The 23,146-nt window shown below is 41.3% G+C and overlaps 1 protein-coding gene and 1 non-coding gene across 3 annotated transcripts in view; one reads left to right on the forward strand and one right to left on the reverse strand.

Annotated features, from left to right (window-relative positions):
- Nucleotides 1-23,146, reverse strand: part of Reck (reversion inducing cysteine rich protein with kazal motifs) — a 66,890-nt gene that overhangs the window by 23,146 nt on the left and 20,598 nt on the right. The window contains exons 1-6 of one of the 2 annotated variants that reach the window (XM_041667889.1): nucleotides 23,086-23,128; nucleotides 21,920-22,018; nucleotides 9,819-9,852; nucleotides 8,474-8,671; nucleotides 6,187-6,454; nucleotides 252-431 (exon numbers count right to left, since the gene is read on the reverse strand). In XM_041667889.1, coding sequence (XP_041523823.1) covers nucleotides 252-431; nucleotides 6,187-6,454; nucleotides 8,474-8,671; nucleotides 9,819-9,852; nucleotides 21,920-21,940 — 701 coding nt within the window. In that variant the 5' untranslated portion in view covers nucleotides 21,941-22,018; nucleotides 23,086-23,128. Of the gene's footprint in view, nucleotides 1-251; nucleotides 432-6,186; nucleotides 6,455-8,473; nucleotides 8,672-9,818; nucleotides 9,853-21,919; nucleotides 22,019-23,085; nucleotides 23,134-23,146 lie in introns of those variants that run through there. The other variant, XM_041667888.1, reaches the window with a different exon arrangement.
- Nucleotides 4,366-4,447, forward strand: Trnas-gcu. The gene has a single exon. It is a non-coding gene; the product is annotated as a tRNA-Ser (tRNA).

Consider the following 23,146-nt stretch of genomic DNA (forward strand, 5'->3'; position numbering starts at 1 on the left):
TTTAATCCCAGCACTCAGGAGGCAGAGGCAGGCGGATCTCTGTGAGTTTGAGGCTAGCCTGGTCTACAAGAGCTAGTTTCAGGACAGGCTCCAAAGCTACAGAGAAAACCCGTCTTGAAAAACCAAAAAAAAGAAAGAAAAGAAATACAGCTTTCTTTTACCCGAGAAGGGCACAACCGAAAGTGGTATTTACTGAAAACAAGTAAATGAATGATAGTGCATCTCCATCTTCATATATAACACTTTTCTACCTGTTGTTAAAGTTCGTACAGTAAGTGAGGTTCCGACAGCCCAACTGGCAAGGTTCCCGGACATCAGCGAGACATGTCAGCATGGACACCTCCACCGGATTGTATTCACAGATGCGGTCAAACTCCTGCCAACTCTGCGTGTTCCCCCAGCTCATGCTATAAAGTTTCATGCATAGTTCCCTGGAAGAAAAGAATGCAGAACGTTAGAGAGAAGCCCAATGCGTATTTGAGCTGTGCAAAACTCCAATTCTATCATCTTCATCTTTATGGACATAAAGAGAAAAGGACAACTAACTAGCTCCTGGAATTTGGAAGCAGAAAAGGCAATCTTCTCCACAAAAAAATGGCCTTTAAAAAATCATCCATGCATGGTGGCTGGAGCAGTGGCTCATCAATTAAGAGCTCTTCCAGGGGACCCAAATTTGGTCCCCAGTACCCACATGGCAGCTCATAACTGCCTGTGCTCCAATTCCAGGGGACCCAACACACTCTTCTGGCCTCTGAGGGCCCTTAAACTTGCATGTGGTGCACAGACATGCATGCAGGTAAAACAGCCATCCAAGCAAAAAATGCAACCCAATGTGTATATTAAAAAAAATCATCCATGGGATAGAATGGTACTTAGAGATGGTGGAGTGGGTAAAGGAGCTTACCACATAAGCCTGGTGACCTGAATTTGACCCCCAATACCCACATAAAGGTGGAAGGAGAGAATAAACTGCAAAGTTGACCTCTGACCTCTACACAGATTCCATGGCATGTGTGCTCACCCTACCCCACCCCAGTAATAAATAAACTTCAATAAATAAATAAATTTAAAAAAACGCAAACCATCTAACCCGCTTTGCCATAACTGATAGAAAGCTAAATACTACATTTTACAGTCCCTTAAGGTGTTTCATACATTCTTAGTTCTGGTACAATTATTTTCTCTCATGTCTTTCTTATCCTCCTTCTTTTTCCAGTATATACTTACAGTAAAGCACATGGTTTTACTTCCACAAAGGTATAATCTCCCCTAGTTACGCTAACCAGAGGAGGCAGAATTCTCTGAAGAAGCATTTTAATGGTTAGGGATGTAACTCAGTGTGAGACTATGTGTCTAGGGTATTTAAGACCTTAGGTTCAATCCGTAGAACCAGAAACTATGGGGGTGGAGTTTACAATTAGAGTTTGTTTAAACCACTTATATTCCTTAAGATACTCAAATCTTCTACACACTACTGCAGTTGATACCTGACATTCTGATCTTCAGGATTTGACAACTGCAAAGCAGTATAAGTGTTTCTACAATAAAGCAATACTGGTAGGTCATTAAAATGGTCTTATACATTGGACTTATTAGTTTAATTTTTATAAAAGTAATATATGTTCACTATAAAAATTTGACATCATTGAAATATACAAAATTGTAGCCGGGTGATGGTGGCGCACGCCTTTAATCCCAGCACTCGGGAGGCAGAGGCAGGCGGATCTCTGTGAGTTCTTGACCAGCCTGGTCTACAGAGCTAGTTCCAGGACAGGCTCCAAAGCCACAGAGAAACCCTGTCTCGAAAAACCAAAAAAACAAAAAAATACAAAAAATTGTAAGTCTTTCCACTGTCCCCACAGCTATTTGACTCTCATAAATACCCCTATGAAGAAGTTTTGTGTCTGTTTTATTTTTTAATGTGTATGAATGCTTGCCTGCATGGTCTGTACACCATGTGTATGCTTGATACTAATGTTGGCAGGAAAAGTACATCAGATCTGCTGGAACTGGAGTTACAGAGAGTTGTGAACTGTCATGTGGGTGCTGGGAATTGAACCTGGGTCCTCTGGAAGAGCAGTCAGTGCTCTTAACTGCTGACCCATCTCTCCAGTCCCAAAGAAGGCATCTCTGTCCACTCTCCCTGTGTTATCTGCATGCTTGTTCAAGGCCCTGGAGGTGCAGTATCACAGACCAGACCTGGCTCATAGGGGAGCTTGGACATTTGGAGAAGGAAGCCAGTACTTTCTCTCTCCTTTAACTTCCTATATTTGCCATGAGCAGATTATTCAACATTTTAGAGTTAGTTTCTAACATTTAAAATAGAAATTATACAAATTTCCCCAATTATCTCACAAGGTTTCCACGTCTGACGAAATGGAAAGCGTTCGGCAATCCGTAAGCCCTATCCCTGAGTTGTTAAGATGGCTCAGCAGGGCCGGGCGGTGGTGGTGCATGCCTTTAATCCCAGCACTCGGGAGGCAGAGGCAGGCGGATCTCTGTGAGTTCGAAACCAGCCTGGTCTACAAGAGCTAGTTCCAGGACAGGCTCCAAAACCACAGAGAAACCCTGCCTCGAAAAACCAAAAAAAAAAAAAAAAAAAAAAAAAAGATGGCTCAGCAGGCCTGCTGCCAAGCCTGCAGCCTGGGATTCACATGGTGGAAAGAGAGAACTGACTCTCATGTTGTCCTTTGACCTCCACATGAACCATAGCAGACCCCTCCTAAACAAATGTTTAAAAAACAAAACTCTTCAAAACCAAAACCACGCTGGACATGGTGGCACACACTTTTAATTCCAGCACTTGTGAGGTAGAGGCAGGCAGATCTCTGAGTTTGAGGCCAGCCTGGTCTACAGAGTAAATTTTAGAACAGCCAAGGCTGCACAGAAAAACACTCTTAAAAAACCAAAACAAAAACCAGACAAAGGATAAACAGCAACAAAAACCACCCCAAGCTCTAGCAACTCAATGCAGAAATAAACTTATTTTTGTGGGCATTCAAAAACAACTCAATGTCCCTCTCATTAATACCTTTATTAACTTCTGTACAGAATCCATTTCTGTAATCACAGGGCCAGCTTTACTTCAATTAAGCCTTTTAATTGTCTTTGTTTAGACTTTTTGTATCCTTGGTAAAATCTGATGGATTATCCTAGACATAATTTCTTTTTGTAATGGTCCATCCAATTTAAAAAAAAAGTTGTTTTATGTATGGTGTCTTTTCTTCCCTTCAGAATATCTTGGTAATGTTTGGCCCCTTTCTGTACAAAATACCTCTACTAACAAACTTCTGTTACATCCTTGTGGTGGTTTGAATGAGAATGGCCCCCATAGGCTCATAGATTTGAACATTTGGTCCTCAGATGGTGGAACTATTGGGAAGGATTAGAAGGTGTGGCCTTGTTAGAGGGGGTGTGGTGTGGGAAGTCCTTCTATATATGTGTTGCTTTTATTGGTTAATGAATAAAGAAACTTCCTTGGCCTATAGACAGGACAGAATGGAGCTAGGTGGAAAAAACTAAATTGAATGCTGGGAGAAAGAAGGCGGAGTCTGGAGAAACCATATAACCCCACTGGAGACAGATGCTGGACAGAACTTTACCCAGTAAGCCACAGCCACATGACGACACACAAATTAATAGAGATGGGTTAGTTTAGGATATCAGAGTTAGCCAGAAATACGCTTAAGCTATTGGCCAAACAGTACTGTAAATAATACAATTTCTGAGTGATTATTTTGTGGTCTGGGTAGCCAGGAACAAACAAGCGGCCTCCACTAACAGGGGTGTGTCACTGGGGAGAGGGACTTATGCCATTCTTTCTCTGTGTTTATAACAGTGTTTCACATGAGAGCTCCCAGCTCCAGCTCCAGCACCATGCCTGCCTGCCTGTTGCCATGCTCCCCACCATGACAGTTATGGGTTCTAACCCTCTGAAACTCTTTCTTCTGTAAGGTCCTTGGCAACGGTATCTTATCACAGCAATAGAAAGTAACTTAAGACAAGCCAACTCATTACAATCTTAGGTATCGCCACTCACTTTTTAAATCTCTACAGATTCCTCTGTTCACATATACATTTTTTTTTTTTTGAGATAGGGTTTCTCTGTGGCTTTGGAACCTGTCCTGGAACTAGCTCTATAGACCAGGCTGGTCTCGAACTCACAGAGATCCGCCTACCTCTGCCTCCCGAGTGCTGGGATTAAAGGCGTGCGCCACCATCGCCCGGCTTTTAAAATATTTATTTATTATGTGTACAGCATTCCTTCCATGTGTGCCCACAAGTCAGAAGGGGGCGCCAGGTCTCATTATAGATGGCTGTGAGACACCATGTGATTGCTGGGAATTGAACTCAGGACCTCTGGAAGAGCAGGTGGCCGAGTGGTTAAGGCGATGGACTGCTAATCCATTGTGCTCTGCACGCGTGGGTTCGAATCCCATCCTTGTCGTTGGTCCCCAAGTAGACCTATATATTAGGCTGGAGAGATGGCTCAGTGGTTAAGAGAACATATACATTATTTTTTTATGCATAGGTGTAATACTAGTTGATGCTGCTATGATTTGGATGTGAGATAATTCCTTACAGGCTTTTGTGATGAAGGACTGGTCCCTGACTGACAACCCTATTCTGAGAGTTAGTAGAAACTTTAACTGAAGGAGGTAGGCCACTGGAAGAGCAACTCTGATCCATCACACCCTCACTGTGACGTTGTTTCTCCTCAGGGCAAGCCAGTGGAGCCAGGGGACTGTGAACTGAATCCTTTGAAACAGTAGACCAAAATAAATCTTTCCTCATTTGTTATGGTAGATATTTTGTCACAGACCCTCCTTCCCAACACAGACATAATTTTCCATAACACAGATACCAACCCCACTAAGGTTGTTCTAATTTGACAAAAGATTTTAACTTCAAAGTACCTGCCTTTTAACAGAGGGTCTCATATGGCTTAGGCTGGCCTTGAACTTAGTATGTAGCTAAGGTTGACCTTGATCCTCCTGTCTCTACCTGCTAAATGATTGAGTTACACTCGCCACCCCAAAATTTTGTAATTTAATAAAGAGACGATCTCTTAGAAATCAGCTCAAAACAAATTTTTCCAAGTAGTTATTTATATGTATAAGTACATGTCTGCACACATGAGTAAAGTGTGTCAGACCCCTGCAGCTGGAGTTACAAGTAGTTGTGAGGCACCCAATGTGGGTGCTGAGAACCAAACTCAGGCTTTCTTCAAGAATAGTAGTAAGCAAGTGCTCTTAATCACTGAGCCATCTCTCCAGGCCCAATATACTACAAGCTTACAAATACTGTATCACCTTTAAATATTTATTGTCCCTTCAATGGCTAATCTTTCATACTCCCAAATATAATGTTTTTCACACTCAATGTTTAAAATGGTATTTGTTTTATAAAAAAAATACTCAAGGGCTGAACTTTAGTTCCACAGGCTCCTATGACCTCTTCTGACCTTTGTGAACACCAGGCACATATGTGATACGCATGCATACATGTGAGGAAAGCACACATACACATCAGATTTTTTAATTAAATTACATTTATTATTTGTATGTGTGCACGTGCATTCACGCATGTAAGGCAATAAGAGAACAACTTGAGAGTCTGGTTTTTCCTTCCATCATGTGAACCCCAAGAATAAAACTCAGATCATTTCATTAATTAATCTGGTTTAGTGGCAGGTGTCTTTACCTGATAAGTGACCTTGCTGGTCCTAAAATACTGTATGATTTAAATGGTCTTATATTTGCTGAATAAAACAATGAAAGGTTTTGGGCTGGTGAGATGGCTTAGTGGTGAAGAGGCTTACTGTTCCTGCAGGGTTCCCCGGATCAGTTCCCAGCACCTACATGGTAACTTGCAGTTGTCTGTAACTTCAGCTCCTGGGGATCTGGTGCCCTCTCTGGCCTCTGGGGGCACCACTCATGCACCCAAGTACAGATGTGCAGATAAAACATTCACACATAAAGTACTATATGTTTTTTTAATTTAAAAAGAATTAAAGATTTTATATCTTCTATTTATCTGTTGTACTGAGATTGCTTAAGTCCCCAAGTCAAGTTTTATATCTCTCAAATGCTAAGCCTAGACAACACAAGAATAACACATTTGCTAGAAATCACCAATTAGAATCCTGTTTTCTCCCGATGTTAATAAGGGAAATGAGATACTAACCTGCATGTTGAAGTGTTTGCTTTAGAGCAGCAATGCAACTTAGCCCCATCAAGGCCAGTTGAGGGGGGAGGGTGGACTGTGACTCCAGGGTGAACCGACTGGGAACTTTCAAGAAAACACTGCCAGAGAGGATCTTGAGGCAAGGGCTGGGTCTTACACCCCTCGATGAGACCATCAACAATCTCGGTTTCTGTTTTCTTAGACATGAGAATTCTCTTGCAGGCATTTTGGCATGCGTGGTCTTCGGCTCTGTCACAGCAATACAAACCTGCATTCAGGACATGAGCGCTTTATTAGCTGGTGTACAACACACACTGCTCAGAAGAGAGCAGGGGGGCAAGTGGAAAACAATAGCCACCCCGCACATTTCTGCAGCACACAGGGCCTCCTCAGCTCTCCATCATCCTGCAGTGCAAGCCGTGCAACGTTTCTCTTCCCAGAATTCACCACAGTCCCCAGTCAGGAGCTTTCTAAAACTATCCTTACAAAATGAAAGTCATCCCACACCTAAGAAGCCTCATCTAAATCATTTTATGTTCTTGGAAAAGATACCACAAATCAAAGTGGGCTCATTTCCTGCTTGTGTCTAGTGGACTGTGCTCTTTTATGTAAGACTGATGACTAATTCCCACAGTGTTAAAAACATTCCACTTAATCATCCCCCAGGACACCACAGACTTCTGTAAGTCTGTAGAGGCTAATTAATATACACTGTAATTTTTCATACATTGTAATTTAAATAATATGAACTCTGACAATATCTTAGTTTATTTCTGCCTTTAATTTTCTTTTCTTTTTTGATGACAGGGATTGAAGCAGGGCCTCAAACATGCTAATGAGCCGTGATTGCCTATGAACTATGGCCCCGCTCACCCAGCCTTTAATTTTCTACAAAGAACTAGAAACTGAAAGAAGACTTTCAATCAGGCTATCGACTTCAGAAGAGTTCTCTCAAGTAGTTTTCTCAGGTATCTGCGTTTGAAGACACATTCGGTTTGAAGCCTTCTTTTCTAGACTCCTGTGTTAGGACAGATGTTGGAGGTTATTCTCTTTCTGCCTTTCTTTAAACCTTCTATCTCCTCACCACCAGCAACACTTCAGTGCAGCCCAAATGTCAGAAAACACAGATCTGCTTAGAAACACATGAGGGCCACATCTCTGATTTTCACCACACTGCCACATCACAGAATGTCAGAAGCCTCGGACTCTGATTTCAATTAGGACCAAACAAGGCACACTGCTTTCAAGATTATAAATGAGTCTTACAATATTCCAGTATAAAGCAAGACACTAGCATCTGGCTTATAAATGGATCCTGTGTCAGTTCTTTAAAATCTGATCACCTCTAGAGAGCAGAACGGATTCAAGGAAATACAAAGCAGGTGTGTGAAGACATCATAGAACAGGTTCATTAGGAGGCCTTGGTTTTTCAAAAATATCATTCTCTTATTTTTAAATTTTTTATTATTAAAGTAAGAAATTTTCATTGATAGAGTTCCAGCATCACAGAACTATACAGTGTGGAACAATTGAGTACAACTAGGCTATACTTTCAGTTCTGAAACTTGCTTTGTGTTCTTTTTTTGTCTGTTGTTTTGTTTTGTTGAGACAGGGTTTTTCTGTAGCTTTGGAGCCTGTCCTGGAACTCGTTTTTGTAGACCAGGCTGGCCTCAAACTCACTGAGATCTACCTACCTCCACCTCTCGAGTTCTGGGATTAAAGGCGTGTGCCACCACCGCCTGGCCATTGCTTTGTTTTCTTAACACACCTTAGACTTTCTGTATAAACAACCTCCTCTTTGTTAGTCGTAAAGTATAGAAAAATACTATTGCATCAAAATATAATGAATAGCCTACTGATACATATTGGGGTCACTTTTAATTTTTTCTTATATACACTATGCGTATGTACAGCCTATTATTTATTTAGTTGCAAATTTGTGTAAGTTTTTGTGCATAAATGACAAGATTAAATTTTCAGTCAAAAGGTACTATCTGATAGTCTAATGGTGATGATCTGGCTTCCCATCAAAATACCCATACCAAAGACCTTTCCCGTCTTCAAAGCAGAATTTCATTTTCCTCATGGTCTCCACATTACCTTCTTTCTTGGTACCTTATAGCTGTGAAAATTACTCAGTTGTACATTCAGTCTGTTAAACCCAAACACCAAAGGCATCTCGTTTCCCGAGTGAACTAGAGCACAGAACCCTACATCAATGCATCAAGTTTTGAGTGGATCATTTTATCAAAGACTGAGATGAGAAGAATCCATCCTTTTTACTTACTATCTGTTGGGTTTCTCATGGGATAAGACTGGGTATAATTGTTCACGCAGTGGATCAGCTGTGGACTAACAGAGGCACAATAATTTTCCACGGCTTTGATCTGAGATGGACCAGGAGAAGAGTCTGTTCGGAAAATGGCTTGACAGAATTCTCGGCAGTTTGTGTGATGACCTGCGTAACTGCAGCACACTGAGCCCACTACAGAAAGAGAGATGACACTGAGATACAAGCAACTTTGTTAGTGTGAACTCAGCCCCCAATGATCAGCAGTACACCTTTTTGAATGCGAGAAGGAGAGCCGTGCCGGATAAACACTGGATAAACACTAGGAGCAGCACTGTCACGGGCTCACTGATCCACGACTGATCTGTGACCGATCTATGACAGTCACCATTCATGACTGAGATTATCTAGTCAACTAGATCCCTGGAGTGGGACAGATGCACGTTTAAGTGTTTCTGGTTGTAATGACAATCTGGGAGCACACACTGGCATTTAATACATGTCAGGGCTGCTAATGTACGCCAAAGCCCTTAGAAATGTCACATAACCAAAGCTGCTTCCCAGAATGTCCAGAGTGCCCATGCTGAGAGCATGGGACAGCCTCTTTCCCACTGCACTTGTGGAGATTTGTAGACAGGGCAAAACCAAACAAAGAAAACAAAATCACAGTGCCTCACATTTATAAAATAGGATCAGCAAAAACTAAGAGATAGCAAGGTAAGTTAATAAAATTAACAAATATATACTTTGAAACTGAAATCTCAAATTTTCTTTTTTTGAGTATAATAAGGGTTTTTTTTTTAAGCTGGACCAAGTGTATTAGAGAGGTGTGTGTGTGTGTGTGTACGTGCACGCATGTGTGGTAGTCATTTTTTAATTGATTTTTATTGGCCTCTACATTTTTCTCTGCTCCCCTCCCTGCCTCTCCCCTCCCCCAAAGTCCCCATGCTCCCAATTTACTCAGGAGATCTTGTCTTTTTCTACTTTCCATGTAGATTGGATCTATGTATGTCTCTCTTAGGGTGCTCATTGTTGTCTAAGGTCTCTGGGATTGTGGAAATCTCAAAATTTTCTACACAGATTGAATATTTGCAAGAATATTCCTATACTGTCATCCTTCATTTCTCAAGGGATACAATCTGTCTCAAAGTCAGAACAAGATTGTTTGAAGGCAAGTTACTGCATTTTATATTTGGGAAATAAATAAAAGCACAGACCTATCATCACACGGCACTTGGGAGATGGGGGCACCCTGAACTGAGCAATCAGTTCTGACTGCTAACCATGTCTGTAAAGTGTCTTGCTCTCTGGACTGCTTATACAATCACAAACATATACTTACTTTCATTTCTGCTAATGCAACTGAAAAGAGCATTCTGTAAATTAAAGAAAAACAAACAAATTAACAAACAGAATTTCTAATTTTATTCCACTTCAGAATTCTATGGAAATCAGGATATCATTCTTTTCTAAGTCCAAGGCTGAAACACAGATGCTACAAAATGACTTTCTGGTTAAGAGAGGAACCGTCCCCTAACACATGGTGGGGAACAATCTGAGCTATAGACTAACATTTGACAAGCAAAGAAAGCTTAAGTGAGATACATTACTGTGTGAAGGTGTATGTGTGGAGGGAATCACAGTGTATTAATTTCAATTTTTTATTGTATAGTATGAAATAGTTTCTAGAAAGTAACCTAATAAAGGACGCTCAGAGACATACATTATTTCCTGTAACCACTACATTTTAGAGTTGGTTTGACCTCAGACATTACCTCTAATTGTTCTCAAACCTGACTGTGCAGTGGAACCACCCAAATTTCCCGGCCCACCCGATGACAGAATCTACATTTTACACAAAGTTTCAAAGATAGTTTTCATTTAGTGTTCTTGTAACCAGAGTCCGGGAAACTCCCTAGCTTTCTCCAGAGGGAAAGCACCCCCTTGGCAGTGGGAAGCTACTGCACTAGACCACAGAAGTTTTCAAAAGCAGAGCCTGAGGTCAGAATGAATGTTTCTAGAAGGATTAGATTGTTGTTCAGAAAGACCCACCCTGTATTAAGTCATTGCTTAAAAAATAAGAGAAACAAAAGAAAACTCCTTGTTCAAAAACCATTTGGATATTCAGGGCTTGTTAGCTATGAGTTAGTATCATTTATAGCTGGAAGAGAAAGACTAACATAAATGATTACCCAAAAAATAATGAAGGGAAATCAGATGTACCCTTAATGTCAGGTCCAGCTAAGTGACTGGGCCTTAGCTAGGCACGGTGGCATCTGCTTATAATCTCAGCACTTGGAAGACTGAGGCAGGAGGATCTCGAGTCCAATGCCAGCCTGAGCTACACAGTGAGCTTTGAGAACTTGTCTCAAAAGACCATGAGAGAGGCCAGGTGTGATGTGCAGGCCTTTAATCCCAGCATTTGGGAGGCAGGGGGAGGTGGATCTCTGTGAGTTCGAGGCCAGGCTGGTCTTCTACAAAGCAAGTTTCAGGACAGTCAGAGCTGTTACACAGAGAATCCCTGACTTGGGGGGAAAAAAGAAAGAAAATGTGTGTGTGTGTGTGTGTGTGTGTGTGTGTGTGTGTGTGTGTGTATGAGCATGATAAACAAGTAAAAAAGACCAGTGTTATCAATATTGGATATAGCCTCAAAGATTTTCTAGGCCTGGTGACTACCGCCTGTGACCCATTAGTGGAGAGGCTTATGGGAGGCTTGTCACTAGGGTGAAGTCAGCCTGGACTACAGAATGAGTTTCAGGTCAGTCTGGGCTACAGTGTAAGACTATGTTCAAAGGGCCAAAAGACAAAAGGTCTACCTACATTGCTGGTGGGGCTGCAATGCATGCACTTTCTCTGCCTCCAACTATCCTATTGTAGGGATAAGCCACAGGGGAGCTCTTCCTTTAAAGAAAAAATCCACAAAGCCCAGGCCTATGTGGGATAATGAACTCCTCCAGCATGAGTTATTTCTGCTAGAGCTGTAGACTAATGCAGAGAGCAGGAAAGTAAATACGTTCTCGTGTTCTGCAGTAAGCCTGCTCATATCTCTCTCCACCGTGCTCCTGGGTTACCTTCACCCATCTCAGACAACCCTGCTGGGGTTCACCAGCTTAGTGGACATGTACAGAGTAATCAAAATCAATAGGAAAAAGTAGTTTGTAAAGAAATAGCTCTCATCACTTGATGCCTGGACTAGTATTCTGTTATTGAAAGTGGGGTGGGCATTAATTAGCGTCTAGTGAGTAGAGGCCATAAATGTTGCTAAGTACAGGCCAGATGTCAATGTCAATCACACCAACTCTCAGGAACTCTGCCTTAAGGCTTACTAATTTGTTCAAGCTAGGTTTTTATTTTTATTTTTGGTGTTGTAAGACAGGGTTTCTCTGTGTAGCAGCTCTGTCCTGGAACTCACTCGTATAGGTTGGCCTTGAACTCATAGAGACCCACCTGCTTCTGCCTCCTGAGTGCTGGGATTAAAGGCACGTGCCACTACCGCCTGGCTCAAGCTAGATTTTTAAAATTTGACCTTATAAGTAAGAAAAACATATCACTTCAAGGTCAGTCTTGTGATCGCTTAGCCCAAGAGAAGGGCACAAAGATATAAAGCCTCAAGTATCAGAGGTCATTTAATTCAATGTCTCTATTTGACTGTAGCCACAGACTGAGAACAGAAAGGAAAGACAGCTGCAGAGTCCAGTTTCCCCACTTGGCAAACAATGGCATGCATGCTAAGTTTTGCCTGCCACTTGTTTATAAAGCCTTACTGAGGCGCAGTCACACCTATTTGCTTATGTATCTTACATGGCTATGCTATGCTATCCATGCTATGACGGCAGAGTAGAGTAGACAAAGACCGTATCTTCTGCTAGCCTAAAATTGGACAATAAACGGGCCCTTTGCAGAGAGTTCGCAAACTGCTGAAGAAAAAAAGGACAAAACTGTCTTCCTGATGTCACCTGCAGAGTATAGAGATGGTCCCCAGGCAGCTATCATTTCTCTTCATGTTCAATGATAGACCTTTCATACAAAGGGTCTCCTGAATATGTTTAATGAAAACTTGATATTTTACACAGAAGCACCATTAATGCTAATAAATACTATTTCTTTATTTATTTATTTATTATGTATACAGTGTTCTGTCTGCATATATGCCTGCAGGCCAGAAGAGGGTACCAGAGCTTATTACAGATGTTTGAGAGTCACCATATGGTTGCTGGGAATTGAACTCAGGACCTCTGGAAAAGCAGCCAGTGCTCTTAACCTCTGAGCCATCTCTCCAGACCCAATAAATACTACTTCTACATCTTTACTCATTCTGTGGTTTAAAAATATGTTTTGACTGGGGCTATAGAGATGGCTCGGTGGTTAAGAGCACTGGCTGTTATTCCCAAGGACCTATTTCAATTCCCAGCACCCACATGGCAGCTCACAACTGTCTGTAACTCCAATTCAGAGAATTTGGCACCCTCACAGAGATATTCATGCAGGCAAAACACCAATGCACATAAAACAAATAAATAAACCATTTAAAAATTATAGATGTATCACTTTAGAGATGTAGATGAACTCATCAAACTTCTGCTATGCCCATTTTGATTTTACAAACTTACAATATTTGACTTAGATAAAAGATTCCTGCATTTGTTGTAAATAATTCTTTATCCTTTTTTAAGTCAGGCTCTCCTGAAACTCCCATTCCGTCTCCCTCGAGTTTTCAGGTGCAGGGATCACAGGGTATCGCCATGCCTGATTATCAGTAACTCTTTCAGCTGCTTGAGCTATTGCTAATTATTAATAGGACTTAAGACACATCTAGGAGTTATAGCATCAGCTCATTTTTTGGGGCGGGGGGGGGGGGTTCAAGACAGGGTTTTTCTGGGTAGTTTTGGATCCTGTCCTGGAACTAGCTCTTGTAGACCAGGCTGGCCTCAAACTCACAGAGATCCGCCTGCCTCTGCCTCCCGAGTCCTGGGATTAAAGGTGTGCGCCACCATCTCCCAGCTTCATTTTTTTAAATATTTATCTATTTATTATGCATACAATATTCTGTCTGTGTGCATGTCTGCAGGCCAGAATAGGGCACCAGACCTCTTTACAGATGGTTATGAGCCACCATGTGGTTGCTGGGAATTGAACTCAGGACCTTTGGAAGAGCAGGCAATGCTCTTAACCACTGAGCCATCTCTCCAGCCCCCCCAGCTTCATTTTTTAAATCATTCATTCTGGTGTTAATCCATTAAGTCTTTTAAATGTCTGACCGCCATCTGGTGGCAAGAGCAGGAAGTAAGGGTTTCCATTAACTAGTGTGGAGCCCTTTCTGTGACCACACCATGGTACCTCCACTGGACTCGCCATCTTACTTAAGAACAGATAAAAACTACAGTGGTACTGAAGAGAGGGTGTACCACCACCTCAGAAACCCAAGGAATGAGTCAGAATACTGGGACTGACAGGGTGACCATCTCAATAAGAAAACCCTACCTAAGAAAGCACTGTTATCCAGTGCTGGTGGCAACAGCTTTGGACACATGGTAGCTAGTTTACCTGCTGTGAACCCTTTCTCCTTAGGCTGGGGCTGGGCTCCCCGTCCAGGTCCCAGGGTGTCTCCAGCATGTTTCTAGCAGTGTTTCTGTTGATTCTGTTCTAAGCCTATGTGGGTTTCTCCTCTCACATGCGAGACCACACGCTCTTGGCAGACAGGGGCTCGATCACTGAGGAAGTTCCTTACACACACTGATGCATTAGCTCAGTGTAAATCCTCAGCCCAGTGGGTGTTAAGTGAATGAATGAGAGACAGACAGAAAGACAACAGCAGAGCTCTGCTCCAGGAAGCCAGAGTTCAGTGCTCACTAAGATATTCTTAGGAGACAAATCTTTTCTTTAATGTCCTCCAAAGGGAAGGAATACTTTTATTACTTATTTATTTTGTTTTTTGAGATAGGGTCTCTCTACATATCCCTGGCTGTCCTGGAACTCACTACATAGATCAGGGAGCCTCAAACTCATAGAGCTTTGTCTGCCATTGCCTCCCAAGTCCTGGATTAAAGACATACAACACCACAACTGGCAGTAGACAAATCTTCGGGGTTTAATAGCCAGTGAATCATGGGAGATGTTGAGAAAGAGGAAAGGGTAGACAAGTCTGTTGGCTTTTAGTTGGTTACATCTGGGAAGACTGTACTCAGTAACTCAGCGAGAAGTGTAAGAAAGATAAAAAGTGTCTGTTCTGGAGTGTGTGTGTACATGTGTGCATGTGTGTACATGTGCTATCTTATGGGAGTAAGGAGAGAGGAGGAGGGTAGTGAATACCAGAAAATCAATAATTAATTTGGTTGGTCAGGTGGGGTGGTGCATGTCTTTAACAGATCTCTGTTAGTTTGAGGCCAGCATCGTCTACATAGCAAGTTCCAGGCCAGCCAGGGCTACACAGTAAGATCTTGTCTCAAAAAGAAAGTTAGCAGAGAAGATTCTGGAACCATCATTAAATAGGGGTAATTAGAGCTATGGGGCCTGGGTTAGGGAAGCAGCTCAGTGGTAGAGCGTGATAGACTAGGTTCAGCTCCCAGTACCGCAAAACAAGTGACAAAACAAGGGGTGAGCCAGCAGTGGAAGACCATTTAAGATGCCATGAGATCACAGGTTAGTCTGACATGACCAGACCCTTAGGAACACGCTTACTCAGCTAAGGTAGGGATTGGAAAGAAAATGAACCAGCAGCAAGGAGACTAAGTAGGAGTTGCTCCCCTCTTGGGACAATACTAAATGACAGAGCAGAAGGACACACAAGTGCAACCCTAGCAAGTCTCACCACTGTAAGCCAGTACTGCAGGACCTAACGGTTTCGCTCTTTTTGGAGCTCATCAGCTGCAGGTAACGGCTCAGACCTGATACTTATACCTATGCTGAGATTCACCATTCCTAAAGCTTCCTGTCACAACCTGCTATTTACTACACCCCAACCACTCCTGGCATTTCCTCAGCATTAACTAACACATATGTTCTAGTTAGGTCCTTAAGGCTTTATAAAGGCAAAATACCACCTGATCTTTTTGTATGTGCAGGAGCAAGCATACATGAGCTCCTGAGCCACATCTCCAGCCTGTGTTATTTTGTTAAAATAGTTAAAAGCTGAGTGGGCGAGGGACAGCACAGCTGTCCAAAGCTCAGGCTGTGACCTGCCACAGCAGACCCACTGCAGCAGACGGCCATGCCACCACAGCTTAGGGATCCACCAGCGGCTGGTGAGAACCTCCCTTCCTTTATGGCTCTAACACAAAGTAAGCCTAGAGTCAAGGTTAATTTAAGAAAAAGGAACAAAAATGTGATACAAATGTATCTTCGAGCATAGATTTTACTGTAATACTTGCTAAGGATACAGTACAATCCTAGCAGGCATACACAGCCACACACTCAACACTGGCGCCCAGCGGCAGAGGGAAGTGCATGCTAATTGACCATAGTGGTAAAGGCTGGAGGAGGACTTTATATACACATTTCCTTTCTACACATAAAACATCACTGGCAACTTCGTGGTACATGATGTGGGAAAGAAACTTGATTATATGCTATTCTGAACTGTGAGCCATGTGAATATTTGAAAAACTAGAGTTTGACACATACTGCACCTTGTCATACCTAGCTATGTGCTGGCAGTGGTGCAGACAGAGCTGGGACTGGGCTCACCTTTGGTTCTGTGGTCCAAGAGTCCCTGTACTGTCTTTATCTTAGCATTCCCACAGAACCAGTGGCCATCAGCAAAACAACTGAGTTGTATTAGTAATTATTTAACTCAAAACTTTTGTCTTAAATTTTTATTTATTGTTTTATTACTTTATATGTGTGAGTGTTTTGTCTGTATATCCGTACGCATTGCACAAATGTCTGGTGACCCTAGAGATCAACAGAGGGTGTCAGATCCTGTGGGGTTGGAATTACAGATGATTGTGAATGGCCATTTGGGTGCTGGGAATCCAATCCAGGTCCTTTGCAAAGCAACAAGTGTTCTTAATCACTGAGCCAACTCTCCAGCTCCTTAAACCACTTTCTTCCTCCCTCCCTCCCTCTCTCTCTCTCTCTCTCTCTCTCTCTCTCTCTCTTTCTTTTTAAGGCTAATCTTCTGAGAAGTATCTCTCTCTGGCTTTTCTCACTGTCACCTTCTTTAAAGAAAACCATCAAAGAACTAGACTGAAGAAAGGAAGTAAGGGACAGGAAAACTGTCCTGGACCTGGAGCAGAAGCCGAGAAAGGAGGGAGCAAGCAGGAGCATGGAAGGCTGAAGGCAGCTTGTAGCACTGCACTTCAGTGGTGTGAACAGCAAATGGGAAGACCACATGCCAGGTCAGTGTCAGGGAAGTCTGGCTTTAAGGTATGACATAAATTTACAGACCTTGAACTGAACTAAAGCGTAACTCATAAGCCATCAGCAAGACCCTGGACATTTTACTACCTCCCATCGTTTAACAATACTTATTCTGACAATCAAGGAAGAAAAGAGACATTACATTTGTTTATGCTGTGGAACATTTGTTTAATGATGCAAAGATATGTTGTATTATTTTACACTGCATTTGTTTAACTCTGTGAAGCTGTGTTACTTTGCCTGTCTAAAACTCCTGCTTTAGCTGAACAGGAGAGGGATAGATGGGACTGCCAGGCAGAGAGAATAAATAGAAGGCAAGAAAAGGAGGAGAGGAGGACTCTAGGGGTTAGTCACTCAACTACACAACCAGCCACAGAGTAAAAAGTAAAAAGAGGTATATAGAATAGAGAAAGAATAGAATGGAGGCAAAAGGTAGATGGGATAATTTACGTTAAGCCAAGCTAAGATTGGGCATTCATAAGAAAGAATAAGTCTCCGTATGATTATTTGGGAGCTGGTTGGTGGGCTCCTGCAAAGAGTTAAAAGTAAAATCGGACTCTAGGTGCTCTGCATGTTATTTCAGGTTCTAGCACTGTACGCCACGAGCCTTTTCATGACCTGTCCCATACTTCCAAGTGGCTCAAGGACCATGTTTGTGAAAAAACCCAGGAGAATCTGAGAAAACTGTGTGTTTGTTTGTTTGGTTTGGTTTTGCTTGTTTTTGTTTCTATTTTTATTGAAGCAGGGTTTCTCTGTGTAGCCCTGGCTGTCCTGGAACTCTCTCTGTAGACCAGGCTGTGATTCTGAGGGAATAATCAAGTTAAAGGTTGGTTTTGGGAGCTCCTAGAGCAAAACTTGGTGATCTCACTCAAACATACATAACTCTTAAAGAAATGTTATCTAAGGTGGTTTTTTTTTTACAATTACCTATTTGTATGTATGTGTTTGTGTGTATATATGCATGTGTGTGGGTGAGTGCATACCACAGCATGAGTGTAGAGGCCAGAGGTCAACTTACAGAAGCAGGTTTTCTTTCTACCATTTGCATTCTGTGGGTGGCACGCAGTAGTTGTGCTCACCAGCAAGCACCTCTTTCCCCACTGAGTCACTTTCCTAGACGTTCTTTAAGCACCATAAGAGGGATTCTTTTCAGGCACTTTTTCAGGGAGTGATCAAATGAGAAAAGATCATCAGTCAGATCTTTTACTCTTAGCAGAAATTCAAAACAAAACAAAATAAAGAACAAGAAGGAAAGAAAAGAAATTCCTAGGGCATGGTGATACACATCTCCAATTCCAGCACTTGGAGGCAGAGGGCAGAGGGCAGAGACAGGCATATCTCTATGAGTTGAGGCCAGCCTGGTCTACACAGTGAGACCTTATCTCAAAGGATAAACAAAAATCTTTAAGAAATCATTATTTTTTGTGTGTGCATATGACGTGTATGTAATGTATGTGCATGTGTGTGTGCACATGTGTGCATGCATGCAGTGAGTAAATGAACAGTGCATGTAAGATGTGAGAACAACCTCTGGTGTTGATTCTCACCTTCCATCCTGTTTGAGACAGTTTTGGTGGTTCCCTAGTTGCACACGTCAGGCTAGCTGGGAGTGAGATTCTGGAGATCCTCCTGTCTCCCACTTTGCCCTGGTAGTACTAGAATCACAGACATGCACACTTTTGAGCTGCTTTACCTGTGTATTCAAACTCAGGTCCTCACGTTTGCATAAGCATTTTATTCACTCACCCACCCTCCAGGCCCACTGAATTTTCAGTTAGCATAAAACAGGTTTCATTGTGACAGTGTCTCACACACATTGATACACATATATGTATATCTGTGTTATGTGTGTACATGTATTATTATAATTTGTTCTTACTTGTCCCCCTACTCAGTCAACCCACTCCCTCTGCTCGAACTATCATAACGTTGCATTATTTCCTGTAATCTTTTTGGATACACAATTCTAGGTTGATAGCTATTTTCTTTCAGAATAATGTAAACATTGTTTTCTGGCTTCTTATGTTGCTACTGAGACAATAGCAGTTGGCCATCTTTGAAAGAGAAGATTTTTTTAACTTCTTATTGCAAGAATTTTTTTAATGATGTATGTGTATAATGTGTGGACTGGATCTCTTGTAGCCTGGGCTGGCTTAAACTCAAAATTCAGCTGAGTATGACCTTTGAACTCATGACCTTTCCCCTCTATCTCAGAAGTACTTGGATCATAGAAGAACATCCCCCAGCTTCCACTTTATTTTTATTTCTTCAACTAAAATTTTATTAAATTCTTTCCCAATTCTATGTGCTCTGTGTATTTTTAGGATTCTGTTTCTTAACCATATTAAATATCTGTATGGTCTGCATGTGATCGTTTCTATAGCAGAAATGCCTTGAGGTCTGGCTGTTCTCTGATGACCTTATTTTCTAGTAAATTTTATTGTGACTTTTTTTTTTTTTAAAAACTGAGTTGCTTATTTCCCTTAGACTCTTATCTGCAGAGAGGATCTGTGTTACTTGTCTTAGGCATCTAAGAAAGGGCTACGATTTTAGAATCATTTTTGATACATTCCCAGCTGGAGATTCTCTGAGCATTCACTTTATATGAGTGAGACTTCAAACTCAAGTTATCAGTACCAGTTTTCAAGAGAAACAACACTGAGAGAAGCAATATATCCCTCTACAAAAGAAGGAGACAAACATTGTTGTTATCCTGTATTGCAAGTGTAGCCCTTTTGGAGCCAGATTTGTTGGTGAGAAAGGGAAGAGACCTCAAATGGGTTTTCCATCTTCAATTGGTTCCAAGTGCACGAGACTATAAAGCTATGGAAACTGACTCAGCACACGTTCAAGTCCTCAAAATAACGTCTCCTCGGGGCCTCATTCTCTAGACTGTGCTTACTGAGTGCATTCTACACCCACAACACAGATCTAGATAGTAAGTCTGCCCTCTGTGGGAAGATGAGGACCTACATAGTACCTTCAAGCACAGGACGATAGTAAGAGTATTCCAGGACACTGGGCTTAAACTATTAGGTAATTATTCTACATCCTTGGACAATGTCATCTACATCCAACCCATCATGACAAACCCTATTAACGATTCTTCATTTAAATCTTTGAATTCCTCCCCTCTACCCGTCTTTAAAGTGTTGATTCTTTAAAAAGTTAGTTGCTTTTATATAGGTAAGTAGAATCCTTAATATACCTTTGACAATGGAATATAATAGAATCTTTACAACTATAAAAAGTTCCTTTTGTCTGTGTATTGTGCACACACAGTTGACTCACAGAATTCTTACTGCTCAGCATTCTAATGACATAAACTACCTCTATTATAGGACCCCCCCCCACACACATACCTTTTTATTTAAAACTTGGCAGGTTATGGTGACAGATGCCTTTAATCCCAGCACTCAGAAGGTAGAGGCAAGTGGATCTCTGTTAGTTTGAAGTCAGCCTGGCCTACAGAGTGAGTTCCAGGACAGCCAGGGCTACATAGTAAGACTGTCAAGTTTTGTCCTTCTCTTTGCCCCTTGCATGAGCCACATGCATTTTTCCTAGCATGCCTTTGGTCCACAGTCTTATTAACCAACCACACCAACTCATCATTGTTTTGCAAAGTTTTTCCTGGAACTCCCAAAATACTGGCTCTACTTATGATTTCCTAAGTCCTCATGCATACAGTATATATTTAAAATAGTAGTTTTGGGCTTATTTATCATAATTTATATGTATAAGTTTATGTATGTATTGTACTACGGTATGCCTTGTGTCTGGAAAGGCCAGAAGAGGGCATCAGGGAGAGTTCTGTATGGCCCTGTGGGTGTTGGGAATTGAACCCAAATCCTCTGAAAAAGCAGGAAGTGCTCTAAACTGTTGACACATCTTTCTAGCCCCAGTATATATTTTAACTAATCTGACTTAATTAGATAAACTCCTTTATTAAAGAAGTTAAGCTATAAACATCTTAACTAAAATTTTGTTTTGTTTTGAGATAGGTTCTCAGCATGTGTCTCTGGCTGGCTTGGAACTCACTAAGATTCATGTCTCCGCCTCCAGAGTGCTGGGATCAAAGGTGTGTACCACCATGCTCAGCTAGGTTTGGGGTTTGTCTTTAAAGATTTATTTTATGTAAATGAGTGCTCTATTGACTTTAGATCCCACTATAGATGGTTGTGAGCCACCACATGGTTGCTGAGAATTGAACTCAGGACCTCTGGAAGAGTAGCCAGTGCTCTTAACTGTGGAGTCATTTCCCCAGTCACCTTAGCTAGGTTTCTAACTTAGGTCTGACTCTGAAGTCTGTGCTTTTTCTAGTTAGATAAATCTGCCTTTCAAAATTTCATTAATATTGCTGATGTTCATTAGAAACCAGACTATAAAATCTGATGTAAAATGCTCTATATTTAGTTGGATTATCTTAGGTTGGTCTGAATAAAACAGAATCTTAAGTGGCAATATAGTCTTTATTTATTAAAGTAAATTTCCTAGGAAATTCCCTTAAAGGAACCAGGAACAGTTTTCCAATGAAGATAACAGGATCTTCTGAATGTAACCACCCAGTCTCTAAATCTCTACTCAAACCACCTAAGATCTGTTCTTCAGGGTAAATGTGGCCCCTAAAACCACAACATGTAGGAATTCATCTTACAACCATCTTAAGGCTAAGGAAAAGACATTAAAGGCCCATTTTATAAATTTTTTTCTGATGTTAACAGAGAACCAGCAAGATAAATAGACTATATTTTGCCAAATTTACCCAATTCACCTTAGAGATCACAGATGGTCCTACGGCTAGACTAGACTTTAGCTGAGATTTGCTTTGGGTGTAAAATGCAGAACCAGCTTCCTGAATTAAAGTTCTGCTGCCTCTCATTATTTCTAAATAATATGTAGGAAATCAAACCGAGTTTTGAATTATGTTGAATAATTTGAGCTTAAAATAAAAAAAATAAGGAAGAAACACATTCTATAGACTTTTGAAAAATAGTTGCTGAATTAATTCTACACCAGATAAAGAGAGGCAGGCAGTGGTGAAATCTGCTCTTATCTCTACCGTAGCACAGTGTTTATCTCTCTTACCTTTCCTGTCTCGGCCTTCATCAACACACTGCAGACTTCCTAGGGCAGTGCAGAAATCCAGACAAGAGAAGGAAGCACACTAAAGTAATGGAGGACAGGCTACAGGAGATGGACAGTGTCAGACATCATGTGGAAGAAAAGAAGGAATTGTCACAGTTAGCCACGTAGTCAAGAGAACCCAAATGGTCATTTCAAAGGTAGAGGTAAGAAAACATTCAAAGAGACTCTTTACTTCTTTATAGCAGGTTTTTTTTCAACAAGAACAGAGGGAAGCTGAAGTTAACTTGAAACTTGTCTTCAGAGAGCAGATGTAACTTAGCCAACAGAACAAAGGGACAAAGGATAATCAGACTCTGCAGTCTAAAAATGTTAATGAAGAGGTATAATTACAGACCCCAAGAAAAGAAAAAATAACCAGAACTTTAATATGGAAGCATCCAGGAATTACTGTTTCTCCAGTACACAGATGTTAATGGGCTCCCCACTGTCCAGATAGTAATGTGACGAAGGAGACGTGCATTTAAGTCTCTTAATTACATGACTGTACACTCTGAAAAGTGATACAAGTGTCACACTTGATGATCGGGTTCCAGAATATGGGCACCCAAAGGAGTTTTGCACATGTGCACGGGGCAAACTGCCTCCACTGCTCCCACTCCACCATTTGCCCACTGGGAACACAAAGCTGGAAACCCATCCGGAGACAAGGGTTTCAGATCTGCAGCATTTCCTCAACACGGGTGTTGAAGTGTGAAGTGCTCGTCTTAGCAGTTTGAGTTCCTTAGTTTACATTTCTTCTTGATATGCAGTTTATAAAAATGGACACCAAGATGGGTCCACAGATAAAAAAATGGCAAAAGAGGATAGAGAACCTATAAAAAATGATTTCAGAATCTTAGTACAGTGGCTTTGTTAAGAAAATATTACAGATGAAATCTGTGAATGAGAGATTTAAAGAATTTCTTTAAAATTAATACTTAATTTCAACAAACCTCAAAGTCAAAACACTTTAGAGAGTAAAAGATGGTTTTTACCAAGGCTAAAATTTCTGCTAAATTAGAATGCAATTTGTTTAAAAATAAGTAATTTTTTAAAAAATTAAGTGATTTTGTCAGTTCTGAGAACACTGGAATAGTCTATCCAAATCTGACAAATAAGAGACATACCTCATATTCTTTTCTGCAAACTTTGGAAATATCATTCTTTGACGATGCCTAAAAGCAAACA

This window comes from Microtus oregoni, unplaced genomic scaffold (assembly GCF_018167655.1).
Source record: "Microtus oregoni isolate MIOR12 unplaced genomic scaffold, Mior012 000017F_ref0000208, whole genome shotgun sequence".
Lineage (NCBI taxonomy): Eukaryota > Metazoa > Chordata > Mammalia > Rodentia > Cricetidae > Microtus > Microtus oregoni.